This window comes from Penicillium daleae (genome assembly GCF_028827525.1).
Source record: "Penicillium daleae strain IBT 16125 chromosome Unknown utg000005l_segment0_segment0, whole genome shotgun sequence".
Taxonomy (NCBI): domain Eukaryota; kingdom Fungi; phylum Ascomycota; class Eurotiomycetes; order Eurotiales; family Aspergillaceae; genus Penicillium; species Penicillium daleae.
The window spans coordinates 4,193,834-4,206,783 of NW_026623153.1; the positions used below are offsets into that span (position 1 = coordinate 4,193,834).

A 12,950-nucleotide genomic window follows, 5' to 3' on the forward strand; every position below is an offset into this window, starting at 1 on the left:
CCTTTTTTTTTTCGGAGACTTGTTCTTTCCTTTCTTTTCCCTCCCTTGCCCTTCTTCTTCACTTCTTCTTCTACCTTGTCTTTTTATACTATGTATATCTTTTTATTCACTGGGTCCGGGACTCTGGATCGATATCACTTGGTTGATATGGTCCATTCAATCTTACTATTCTTCTTCTTCTTCCCGGAAAACAACTACATTTTAATATCACGAGCCCTGCATCAGTAATTATTGCAAAGCTCCGAGTGATATCAACGAACTATTTCTTATCAAAAGAAAGATATTTCTCCATTACTCCCAGTTCCGTGCCCTTCAATCCCGGGCCCAATCCCTGCCTCTTTCAGTTTATTCTTCAACCGTTCAGTGATAGCTGCAGGATACTCCGACGATGAGGGAACTGGCCCGTTCCCCTCAGCAGCCAACCTAGTGGTAATCTCTCTGCTAGCCCTGAAAAAAGGCACCGGTATATTCTCCTTTGATCCACACGCCTTGATACAGTCTTGGTACAACTCCTGGAACATTTCCTCACTGTACCCCCCGCCAGTAATGATAGCACGCGGTGGGACAGTGAAGTCGTTGGAGCCCAGCTGGGTGTGGAGTGATACAGGTGGTGGAGGATTTCCTGAGATGATCTGTGGGACTTCATGCTTGGACTGCGCGATGTTGTAACCTGCGTAGATTACTGGGGGTTGGTAGGGTTAGATCTGGTTTATAAGGGGTAGGAGCGGTATACGGCTTGACGGACCATCGTACTCTGGTAGCATTTTTGTTCGGACGAGGTTGGCCATTCCTTTCATGGCGCCGCAGACGATGACTGGGATGGGAGCAGACATGGTTGAATATGTGGTGTTCGAGAGTAGATGTATTCTCAGACCAAGAGTAAGGTATAGGATGGGCGAGTCGAGGGTTTAGCTGCTGTGCTAGGGAGGACGGTCTGTGCTAGAGGATATTGAGTTAACAAGACCTTGGGAGATCTAGGGGAATAATTTTCGATACAGTAGTTACCAAAGGAGAGGATTATTAATTTGATGATCAGATAAATACACGAGGTCGAGGGTTTCGAAGTCTATTCAAGGCCGAATCTACCGAATGACAAAGACGCTCCGAAAAGCCTCCGAACATGGGAATCTCTAACAAACGCAGATGACTCGACTTGAAAGATTAAACGCATTGCCTGATGTTTCTGGTATTTTCAAATACTCTATCCTGATCCAATATATAACTATTGTTTACAGATTGCCTTCCATATCGGGAAACAGAGCGATACTCTTTCAACCCCAGGTCACATGATAGGCTAAACCTAATATGGATTTCGCGTAAAGTACGAGTTTTGAACATACGAACGTTAGTTACAGTAGTTACTAGTTATATATTATTCGGACAATCAATTTTGACCTTGATTGCTAGGAAACAACGGATAATCTGTAAATCTGATATCGAGCGTCACCCTTCGAGCATGATATGATATCCCTAGTTTAATGATAATGATCGTGTATTGACGAGCCGATACTTTATATAGATCACAATTGCGGTGATCCGCTACGTCCTAAGCCCCTTTTGTCGTTCCATATTCGTACTCGTTCAGAGTCGACATAGCGTGCATTATTCTGCTCGGCCGAGTCTGTGACTCACTTGCCTTATTCTTGCAGCAACATCAAAGCTCTCCTCCATCGGACACCTTCAATTCCTCAGTCCCCAGAAATATTCGAGGTACGTGAAGAACGTTCGTTGTATATCGAGGGGTATGCAACGTGGGCTATCCCCGCGGGTAACAAACCGCCAAGTCATGTCTGCGAGCTGGGACCCGTCAAGGACACATCTAGAGATAGTAGTGCTAGCGAAGATTTCGACCTAGAGCTTTGCTAGGGTCGAATTGCGGAGGTGAGGTGGTGGGCTGCAGTTCTGGCGGCAGGCCGCGGCTGGCAGGCGACCCTTCCCGTGGCGGTAGGGACTATTTCCCGCCCTGGGAATGTCACTTAGTAGACAGTCCTTTCAGAATACATCATCTTGTAAAGGCTCCTCTACTTTCTGCTATTACTTTCGAACCACCGTCTTCAGCAGAAGCACAGGAGTATCTTCATAACTTTGCCCGACAGCATGATGCCTTGGATCAATTACTGTGCGAACTCGCCGCTACCAGCACGTTGCCCATGCATAATCGATTCGAGGCTTCTGTCTCATTACCTATACCTAAGCCAATCAGGGGAGGTGGATCCCATCAGCATACGGAGCAAATCTTTGCCGATCAAATACCAACCTTTACGGAGATTCCCCATTATATGGCATTCTCTGCTACTTCAGGTCTACTGGCCTCCTGCCTATTCGGGTCCTTCTGGGAGCCCGATATTTGGCTATTCAATGGCTTAACCCTGCAAAGAAAGAACGTCAATCGACTCTACAGTCGAAACAGTCATTCCCTATTATTTAGGTAACGTCGGGGCGACGGCCAAAGGTAGCCTCACTATGTCTAGGTACTATAGTCACTGGCCGTTTGCCACGGATACTTCAGGTATCTCGATCTTTCCTTCTAGCAACCTACCTAGAAGCAGTCACATAGACCTCGTCTCAATCTTTCATATATCCTTTAAACCACCGCTACATCAAAACCCGAAGGATCAGCGAGAGGGATACAATTTCTCGTGAAGATAAGTTTCGCCTCTTATTTATGACAGACACGCTATTAGAAATATATAGAAATCCACCGCTCTGCCTATATTCTCAATCTAGCATAGTAGATATCTAAGATACTTCCCTTCAGGTCAGACTCCATTTGTCTTACGACCATAGGCCGGTATACCTTTCGTGGGAATGGCAAGGTCAAAATGGGCAAGCGTTCAGCGATACTAGGTTTCCATATGCACCAAAACAATACATGATGCCGTTCAGGACCAACTCACTATCCTTGATCTAGATAGCGACAGGAATCACTCTCGCACCTTTACTCCACAAACCCGTTTTTAACAGCTATATCCACTTAGTTGGTAAGTAGGACCTAAATACTCCAGCTCGGCCATAAGCAATGAATTATGCCTAAATATTCTATAGCAACGTAGCGGTATTCTACTGCCTTTCGGCTTTACCTTGATCTATCTCCTTCCGAGGTCCATTAAGATCGCCGCATATAAGCAGCTCCACATTATTTTTGCTTAGGCGAAAGGGGCCTTTACAATTGCTTCAACGATACGGCCGAGACTTCAATAGCCGAGGGAGGAAGATATCTCCGACGAACGGCTCTTTATACTTACTACACGGAGTTTATTTTTTTAGATATTTTTCGTAGAAGGTACTCGGGTAGAAGATAGATCACTCTAGAAGCACGAGTAGCTAGAGAATTTTATTAATAAGATAGATACTAATTCTGGTAAATCTAGCTTATCTAAGTTCGAAGGCGAAGTAAATCGTTAAAAGATTAAGTATATCAGAAGTTAGTAGGAAGATATATCTATAAAGCCAAATTAATATTACGAGTATAGGCCTTCCCTTTCCTATTTACTAGCTAACGAGTTCTATTAAGATCGCCGTATACAAGTAGCTCTAGATTCTTTTTACTTACGTGAAAGGGGCCTTTATAATTACTTTCACGATACGGCCGAGACTTCAATAGCCGAGGGAAGAAGATATCTCCGACGAACGGCTCTACTTACTACACGGAGTTTATTTTTATAGACATTTTTCGTAGAAGGTACTCGGATAGAAGATAGATCACTCTAGAAGCGCGAATAGCTAGAGAATCTTGCTAATAGGGAGATAGGTACTAATTCTAGTAAATCTAGCTCGTCTGAGTTCGAAGGCGAAGTAAATCATCAAAAGATTAAGTATATCAGAAGTTAGCAGGAAGGTATATCTATGAAGCTAAATTAATATTAGGAGCACAGGCCTTCCGTATCCTGTTTACTAGCTAAATGATGTACAGAAGAATTAATCCATAACAATATTGAGCAATCACGGACCTCTGTCTTACAGTGACTGGCTATACAATTTAGTGATCCTCGTTCTCCCTGATCCAACTTCCAGGTTCGGTACCTTCTGGGCCGCTTCCCGGATGATCAGGAAATGCCTAGCAAAGCAACCATTTGCTACTAGCTTGACAGACGATCTACTTATTTATGCAGCCCTCTACTGCGCACTTTGCACCGGTGTGCTCAGTATTCAAGTAGTTGCACACTATATATGATCCCTTACGGCCCTAAACTTGGGCGCTAAACTCAGTTAGCGGTCGAAGGTGGATAAAAGCGACCTATACTAACCATGCTTGGTTCGTGTTTATGTGGCCTTATGTAGTTACTTCCTGCATTTATTTTTCTGTTGAGTATAGATGTCATAAAATATCAGGTTCTCTGCGGGGTTCTTATATATATGAGCGCTTGGACATAGTAGGGACAGTGCGACCAGTGGTTAGGAAATATTCGAAGGAGCTGCGTTGGGAATGTGACAAATACTCCGACGGACTTTTTTTTTTCTCGAGCTAATGATAACGTGTATAGCGCTTACAGCAGTGGGGCGTAGGTGTGCATGTGATGAAGCCGTATGTACGGCATTAGAATATGAAGTACCTGGTATTCATGCTGCTTACTTCGAGTGAACTTAAAGGCATTTAATGACATGTAGGAGTACCTAATTAGTATGACCATTTAGGGGCATACCCCTCTTTTCTCCCCCTTCTGGGAGGGCCCTCCGATGCCACCATCATTTATGTGGAAAATAACGACATACTACCTATGATCAACATCTAGATACTCACGCAACGGTTTAGTTAGGTCTGTATGGTTTTAGATGGTACCTAAGCTCTATATATGTACTCTGTCCCGAGTCACACTAGATTAGATATGACCTCTTTTATACCCTAGTTCGTCCCCTCATCCTACCGAGAGCATCGTATAGAAATAACTACTTATGCGTGAGCTAACACTGTTGAATTTTGTTTAAACTTCTAGCTTCTCTCTTACGAGATCAGTGATCAAGACGATTAGCATGTCTCCTCTAGTAAAATCTAATTTGCTTAACAAATACCATGTTTTCTTTAATGCCTAAGTCTTATCACGAGAGCATCCTGTATTACAACACGTAAGTATTAAGCCACTAAGCCCCGTCAGTGATGCTACAGTATACAGATACGTCCATCCTTATTATCATGCAAACCTGGAACAAATTTTTAAATACGGAATTAGCTATATAACTACGCTTTAGCGTATCCTGTGACTAAGGCTTGAAACAGTACCTCTCTGTTAGCCGATATGAAAGGCAATAACGGACGTCCCTGTACATAAAGACTACTCTCTGGATTACATTCCTGTCCAAGAGTGGAGACTTATACAAAGACACTACTCGAGACATGATCACTCTTCTTTCTCAGCCCTCGTAGCATCATTACGCCAATCCCACCACAATCCCAGAGCAGTCAACAAGCCCATCAACCCTTCAAAAGGCGCAACATTCTTCCAGCCCCCGCCACTACGATGAAAAACCACCATCGCCAGAAGCCGACCAGGAACAGCAACAAGCATCATCGGGATGTTGTTCTGGTATGACGCGATGGCGTAGAATGAGCCCAGAGAGAGCGATGTTAGGCTAGAATTAATTCGTAAATGTAAAGAACAGTCTCGGACGTACTGGAGGTGATATGTACCTGAGGGCTTGGATGGTGCCATTACTTAGCCCTTGTAAGGGTGAATCTGGGAGAGTTGCTGCGGCTGCTGGGAACAGTAGGGTGTATATTCCGCTCGCTAGGAGGGGAACTGTCTGGATGCCGAAGACATATGGAGCGAGAAGGAAGGTTTTGCTTCTTGGCATGTTCTGTTTTGGTGGCATCTTACTGTGTCCTGTACAGTAGTCTGTGGAAAGCTTGGCTTGAGAATGGAAGTGATCACTCGATGTGGCGAGTCGGAGAGACCCGCGATCGGGCCGCCCAACTAAGACTAAACCATCATCGTGCGGCTGTCAGCTTCCGTGGTAAGTCAACCAAGTCCATTTAACCCTCAGTCCTCAGCGGCAATGACTTGCTTCTACTAGGAACACCGACAATCAAACATAGAGCTAACTTGTCAACATGGAAGACCATGATAGAAAACATTGGGTATCAATTCCAAGTATATACATTGAAGATAATATAAACTCCAGATCGGTCAAGGTCAAGGAGTTTCCACTACAGACGCCAGAACCGCGCTCACCATGCTCTTCCTACGGAGCCCATGGTGGTCGCCTCGTTTAGAAGCATCTCGCCCCGTATGAGAAGTGTAGTGGCTTTTCTCTATCCGGTGCGATTGCATTGCACCAGAACTGCTTCTGCGTCGGCCCCGGGACTCGCCCGCAGAGCCGTCTGGTCCGAAACGGCTTCGGTGTAATGTAAGTGCTCTCCGCCGGGGCGAGGACCGCGGTGGTAAAGAGCTGGGGTGGCAGTCGTCTGGGAGCATGTCTGGATTGAAAGAGCCCTCCCCGACGACAGTCCGGCGAACTGCATCAATGTCCCCTTCGTTGCATTGTAATTGCGATATGTGCTGCCGTTGCAAACGAACGTCAAAGTGGTCTGGGATATTGGATGTCTGGTTCGGAGTCTCCATTCGGTCTAGAGAGAGGAAATCCGGTGGGATTGACGTGGGACTGGGGTTAGAACAAAGCGAGGGCGACGAGTCACCGCGTCCGTCCTCATCATGATCCGTATCCGGTGGCGTAAGGACATAGCCAGAGTATCGGCCGGAGAGTCTGGCCCCATTGTGCCGAAACCGCGCCTGGTCCGGGATGTCACTGCCTGGGGCCTGGAGAGTGTGTTCGTGCAATTTCTGCGTCAGCGTCGAAATGGAAAGACGCTTTTGCTCATAAGGAAAGGGCACAGAGGTCGGAGGTGGTTGTTGGGAGCGAGAGTAGAAGGATCGGGGGCGGGATAGAGTGCGGAATCGGTGCGACTGCGGCGAGGGGCATCGCGACGACAGGGGCGAGACCAGAGTACTATCGCAATCGACCATGAGCCGATCGTCTGCATCCACAGCCAACCGGCCTGGTCGCGAAGATGGCGACGAGAAAGAGAAGTCTTCGAACATGGCAGCGCCAAAAAGCCCGTGATCGGGATTTTGGACGTTGCAGCCTCGAGAGGGGAGTTGGGAAAGGAGTGTAAGCGTTCGAGGAATGTTCTCAGTCGGCGGCCGATTCCGCGGTGAGACAGAGTCTACCAGCAGTTGGCGAGGCAGAGCACATGGAGATATAATACGCTCGGGGAAATTCTGAATGGGCCTGGGATTTGCCCCAGACCGAAAAATCTTGAATCGTTGAACCAGTGGACGAACGGAGGCAAGACCACGTGATCTGGGCTGCGGTGCCTTTTTGCGTTGAGTTTTCGAATCCTTTCGGGCTTTTTGGTTTCCTTCAAACGCCCTGCTCCACTTGCAAACTCTATTCTTTTTATTTTGTTGCGGCTTTGTTCATGCAGTGGGGTGTAATCAGGAGAAGAGATTCACATTAAGTACGGAGTTCAAGGCAACATAATGTCCACGCAAAGAAACTAGCTCTATCCACAGATATCCACTACGGAGTAGTTTTGCCGCAAATCGACTCAAATACCCCCCATAGTATGCTGCCAGACTAATTTGCCAGTGTCATTCTTGCGAAGTTCTTGCAGGGGCTTCTTGTTCCCATTGTCAGATCCATCCCAATGCAACAAATACGCTCCACTGCCTTTGATCCCGTCGGAGCCCGGTGCCGCACCCTCAACGTCCTTGGAGGCCTTTGGCGGGAACCGGGGGCTAGTGGCGGCGTATAGATGGCGCTCACCACTCTCGTCCAATGGTACCATCCAGGGGCGAGCCAGAACGAGAAGGGCACTCATGGCGGTGCGGGTGATCGCCCCGAACTCGCGCATCAGGCCTGTTTTTACCGCCCCCGGGTAGGCGTGGACAAAGGATGTCGCTGGGTACATCGATGCCAACTGCTCCATGGACAGAGATGTCATGGTAATGGCATGCTTGGCGCAGTTGCGGAGAGAATAATTCTTCTGGAGAGACAAGTCGTCGAGGATAAGGGGTGCTTCGCCACCGGCCTCCAGGACGGAAACAACCCTTGACAGATTTCGGTAGAGACCCGGTTGGGCTGAAGTGGAGGCCTCGGCAGCCGTACCAGCCTTGGTCAATTGCGGCATGAGATTCGTCAAGAACCGCATACGAGAGTAGTAGTGCAGGCTGAGTTTCTTATCCAGCCCTTCATCCGTTTCTATATCATAGTATTGTCAGTGGCCTTCAATGCGAAGGATTCATTAGAATGGGAGATAGTCAGTACCATCTGGCCCCTTGGTCGTCAATATTCCAGCGGTCATGAACAACAGATTAACTTTCTCCTCCTTCTCCTGGATGGTCTTGCAAGCCTCGTCTACACTCTTGAGGCGAGCGGCGTCGCAGTGCACGAAGCTAATCTGCCCATCGGGGTTGACTTGGCGGAGTTCCTCGATGATTTTGGACGCCTGCTTCTCATTGCGACCAACGAGATACACTCGCGGTGAGACTGTGTCTCGTACTAAGGCACGAGCAGTCACTTCGCCAATCCCGCTGGTTCCGCCCACTGGGACATGTCTATGTTAGTGTTTTGTTTCATTTGAGGAAACCCAGTGCAGATAGGTGTAGCAGGGGGCATTAGGATAACCTACCGAACACGGCCACCAAACCTGGGCCATAGTCCTTCAGGTTGACATTATTGTTCAGCACGGTCTCAAGGGATGCCATCTTTCAAGTTTGTTGATGGTGGATGTCTGCCTGATCAACACCGGGGATAACACCCTGTCTAGGTCACATGACTTTTATTCTTGCTGCATCAAGCCGCATACGCTCAAGCGTCTTGCAAATTTAGGCAAAAGTACCGAAATAGGATTCTAGTTTTTTTGTGTTCTGGCTAGAATGGCTTCGGTTTCTTGATTAAATCATCTCGAGATATCAGCAAATGCAATGCTACCTTCAACGAAAGTTAAGCGCTACGTCCACAGCACAATCAAACTCGTGCCTATCATGCTCTTGGCTGTGTACAGTGGCAGTTCAAAGGTCTGAAACCAGAGGCCAAGAAGAAAGACCATCTAAATACTCTCCGACTATCTTTCTGTTTGAAAGGTCTTTCTGGATGTCTTTTGAGTTCTCTTTCTAGATAGGCTAGGCATAGGCAGTATTCCTCAGTTTATCTTTCAAGTACTACAAACAGCAAACTTGTTCAACCAAACTATAACCCCTCTTTCGATTATTTTCTTTTCTTGTCCATTCATGCCGAAAAATCGAAGTCATGTCACCGCCTGTTCATCCTCACATACCCACATTGTTTGAAGTCAAGGGTGATTCTCGGAGTAGATCACAAAAAGTGTCGAGAGGAACATGGAAAAGACCAGGATTTGGGTCCTCGATGCCGCAGTGATTTTACACAGAATTTCAATACCGTTGAAGAGCCATTTACGGCGCTTGCTCAGATAGAGCTTAAGTCCCGGGAAATGATGTAAGTAGCGTCTAGAAACGAGGGGAATGGAGACATCATGGTATATAATATCCAGACAGAGTCTGACTCGGAGAGGAAGATATCAGTGAAATGAGGAAGCCCAAGGTCGTCAGAAGAAGAAAGCGAGACTTGGAAGAATTTCGACAGCGGAACTTCCTCTGGAAGGAGTAAACGCCTGAAATGGGCAACGGGCGCCATCAAACTGGGAAACTCCCCGTTCACACAGTTTTGCTCCTTCGGTAGCTCAAACAGTCTTCCTACAGGTCACCATTGATAGCGTGAAGCGCGGATGCCCTGAAATGTGGTATAATTCGGTAGTCGTGAAACAATCACCCAGCCGGTGTACAGGCCTCAGATCCGGCTCGTATGAGCGTTGTGGTTGGAAGACACGCGTTCTTGTAACTAGGGATTCTGTGGATGATTCCTGTGGGAAGGCCGTGCCATAACCGCTGTAAATGAAACAAATACCCCAGGCCATATCAATATAGGGAAATTGAGGGCTACCGAGATGTTGAGCCTCCCCAAGGAGTCGTCTCTCTCTGTACTCTGCGTCCGTGAATAGGACAATGTACTCGTAATTCGGCTCCATGCGCTCCGTCCTCGACTGGACGGTCTGCCAAACTTTTGGTAGTAATACACCCTCGGCCCAGGATTTTGCTGGTTGTCTCCGAGCTAAGCTGCTTAAATTCGTGGGAATCCTCCCATTTAGCTGGCGGTCCTTCTACCGTGAGCGATTTCCGGCCGTAGTGCGTGTCACCTGGTAATTGCACATATCTCCTCGGGTCGTTATAGAGAACTCATTCCTGTTTCTTTAAATCTACCTATCATGGTCAGAGATTACCGTGTACTCGAATGGCTCAGACATACGTCGAACCTCCTATACTAAAGAAACAAAGTCATCACAACCGGATAATAGACCGATGTAGAGAAGGCGAGGCAGAGGGTGGTGCGGACTTTGGCAGGATCGCAGAGGCAATTGGTTGCAGGATCTTCAGGATGACCAGCACAAACGTAGCTGTTAGGTGAGTTCCACATGGGAATCGGGAGACATCAAGTGACTTGGCACTCCAGGCCGGCCTGTAGGTAGTACCGATGGTTCGTAGACACGAAGTGCGCCAGAGCCTTCTCCGTCAAGCAGCCGGACTGATTATGAGCCATATCGACCGGTATAAGGGGAATAAGAGCGGCGTTGGTGAGGCGAGATTGCTCTAGATTAGTACCATATTCTCGCAGATGAAAAAGTCTGGGCAGGATATCCATCGATTATAGATATATATCCAAGGAGATCTTTGCTGGATAACGAGGGCTGACTGTATCGAGAATCTGAATATATAGGTTGCTTTATCGCTTGTATATCAATGTGGGTAGACGGTAGTAGAGTTGAAGATGCAACAAAAGTCTCTCTAACAGAGGAGAGAGATTTTGGGCAACATTACTTATATGACCATGACGAGAGCAACCAGGCACTCCGGCGTCATGCCTCTTGTTTATTGCAACGGGCAAGCAACAGTAGTCTTTTGGGGTCAGTAGTGAGAGAGAAAGGTGATGTAGTGAATAGTAAGGGATACCCAATGTAGCAAAGAGGCCTGGAGAGAGAGATAAATGAGAAGGCAGGCTCTTAGATTCTGCATAGAGTAGAGAGAATGACAGGTAGACTACCTAAGAAAGGGACATAAACATGGAAGATTCCTAGGATATTTCCGTTGAGCTGTACCGGAAGTGAGACGTTTCTGAAGGGCATTTTCAATAGGTATAAAGTCTGAATAAACACAATTAGATCTCTTCATATCTAGGTATGTTTATGTAGAAATGTTGTCTTTTCCACAAATAGTGTGAGCCAGGTATATATCTCCCACGGGCAACGGCAAACAGAATCAAGATAAACATAACCCTGGAACTTTCCACTACAATAGTTAATATGCACAAGTACATAAGACCCTTGATTGTTAGAAAACACTACTCCAACACTAGTTCTATCATTTTCTAGTTTATCTTCTCCAAGAATTTGCTGGCGCATTTGGAGCAAGTTGACCCCAACGGTTGACTTATCAGTAAGGGCCATCTCCCCGCACTTCAGATTTCCCGTCGGAGTGCCTCCAACTGGCCCCACCGAATTCCGATACCTCAAACTTCTCTTCCTTTTCAACTTCTTTCCACCAACACAACTACCATGGCTACCTTTCTCAAGAAGCCCCTCAAACTGGCCCTGGTGCAGCTTGCATCAGGTAATTGACTCGTCCCCTTCATGCCTAGCACCCGCCCACTGACACAACGATGTACTGCAGGTGCGGACAAAGCCGTCAACCTCTCCCATGCCCGAAGCAAGGTCCTTGAAGCTGCCCAAGCTGGTGCAGGATTGATAGTTCTCCCAGAGTGCTTCAACTCGCCCTACGGCACACAATATTTCCCCAAATACGCCGAGACACTCCACCCCTCTCCTCCGACGAAGGAGCAGTCGCCCTCGTTCCACGCCCTATCGGCCATCGCCGCCGAGGCAAATGCATACCTCATCGGTGGCAGTATCCCCGAGTTGGAGCCGGAAACCAAGAAATTCTACAATACCTCGCTGGTGTTCTCGCCCACGGGCTCCTTGATCGGTACCCACCGCAAGACGCATCTGTTTGATATCGATATTCCCGGGAAGATCAAGTTCAAGGAGAGCGATGTACTATCACCCGGGAACGAGTTGACAGTCATTGATCTGCCCGAGTATGGCAAGATCGGTCTGGCCATCTGCTATGATATTCGATTCCCGGAGTCGGCGATGATTGCGGCCCGCAAGGGCGCGTTCTTGCTGGTCTACCCCGGCGCGTTCAACACCACGACGGGGCCTCTTCACTGGTCGCTTTTGGGTCGTGCTCGTGCCGTCGATAACCAGACATATGTGGCGCTGTGCAGTCCCTCGCGGGATCTCGAGGCCACCTATCATGCCTACGGTCACAGCTTGATCGCCGATCCGAGCGCGGGCATTTTGTCAGAGGCGGAGGAAAAGGAGACTATTATCTATGCTGATTTGGATAATGATACCATTGTGAATACTCGCAAGGGTATCCCTATCTATACTCAGCGACGGTTTGATGTATACCCCGATGTGAGCGGCGAAGGCTCGAAATAGACGCGACTAGAGGTAGTCAGGTGAATATATCGCATCGGCGGCGCACTTTCAAATGTAGAACAACATCTGGCTCGTTTTTGATCATTCTCAAAATGCAAGACTGTATGACTTTCAGCCACTAGACTGATTACCACTGTCCGATTTCGAATATCCAAGACCGTGGAAATCGACACCTCAGGCACGTTCGCAGGGTCAAATGGTGCCTGAGGCCTAAACAGAGCTCGGCTCAAGATCACATGACTCTAAATTCGCCCACCAATCACAGCCCCACAATTCGATAAGCGAGCCCACTCGGCCCACACGAACTTCACCCGCCTGCCACAAATCTGAATTTCCTTCTCCATCGACAACTTCCGCCCACAGTCGCCGACCACCCCTCCAA

The 12,950-nt window shown here is 47.6% G+C and overlaps 5 protein-coding genes across 5 annotated transcripts; 1 reads left to right on the plus strand and 4 right to left on the minus strand.

Annotated features, from left to right (window-relative positions):
• Positions 1 to 269: 269 nt before the first annotated feature.
• N7458_005687 (uncharacterized protein) lies at positions 270 to 833 on the minus strand (the record flags this gene model as incomplete). Its single annotated transcript, XM_056909069.1, has 2 exons — positions 270 to 682; positions 746 to 833. The coding sequence occupies 2 exons, from the start codon at positions 831 to 833 to the stop codon at positions 270 to 272; spliced, it is 501 nt and encodes a 166-aa protein (XP_056767687.1).
• A 5,295-nt stretch (positions 834 to 6,128) lies between these two features.
• N7458_005688 (uncharacterized protein) lies at positions 6,129 to 7,034 on the minus strand (the record flags this gene model as incomplete). The annotated part of the gene is made up of 1 exon (XM_056909070.1): positions 6,129 to 7,034. One exon carries the CDS (start codon positions 7,032 to 7,034, stop codon positions 6,129 to 6,131), a length of 906 nt encoding a protein of 301 aa, XP_056767688.1.
• A 509-nt stretch (positions 7,035 to 7,543) lies between these two features.
• Positions 7,544 to 8,702, minus strand: N7458_005689 (uncharacterized protein; the record flags this gene model as incomplete). Its single annotated transcript, XM_056909071.1, has 3 exons — positions 7,544 to 8,196; positions 8,263 to 8,541; positions 8,627 to 8,702. 3 exons carry the CDS (start codon positions 8,700 to 8,702, stop codon positions 7,544 to 7,546), a joined length of 1,008 nt encoding a protein of 335 aa, XP_056767689.1.
• Positions 8,703 to 10,352: 1,650 nt separating this feature from the next.
• On the minus strand, positions 10,353 to 10,611 carry N7458_005690 (uncharacterized protein; the record flags this gene model as incomplete). Its single annotated transcript, XM_056909072.1, is given in 2 exon segments — positions 10,353 to 10,530; positions 10,544 to 10,611. The coding sequence occupies 2 exon segments, from the start codon at positions 10,609 to 10,611 to the stop codon at positions 10,353 to 10,355; spliced, it is 246 nt and encodes an 81-aa protein (XP_056767690.1).
• Positions 10,612 to 11,623: 1,012 nt separating this feature from the next.
• On the plus strand, positions 11,624 to 12,568 carry N7458_005691 (carbon-nitrogen hydrolase family protein; the record flags this gene model as incomplete). Its single annotated transcript, XM_056909073.1, has 2 exons — positions 11,624 to 11,678; positions 11,739 to 12,568. The coding sequence occupies 2 exons, from the start codon at positions 11,624 to 11,626 to the stop codon at positions 12,566 to 12,568; spliced, it is 885 nt and encodes a 294-aa protein (XP_056767691.1).
• Positions 12,569 to 12,950: the final 382 nt, after the last annotated feature.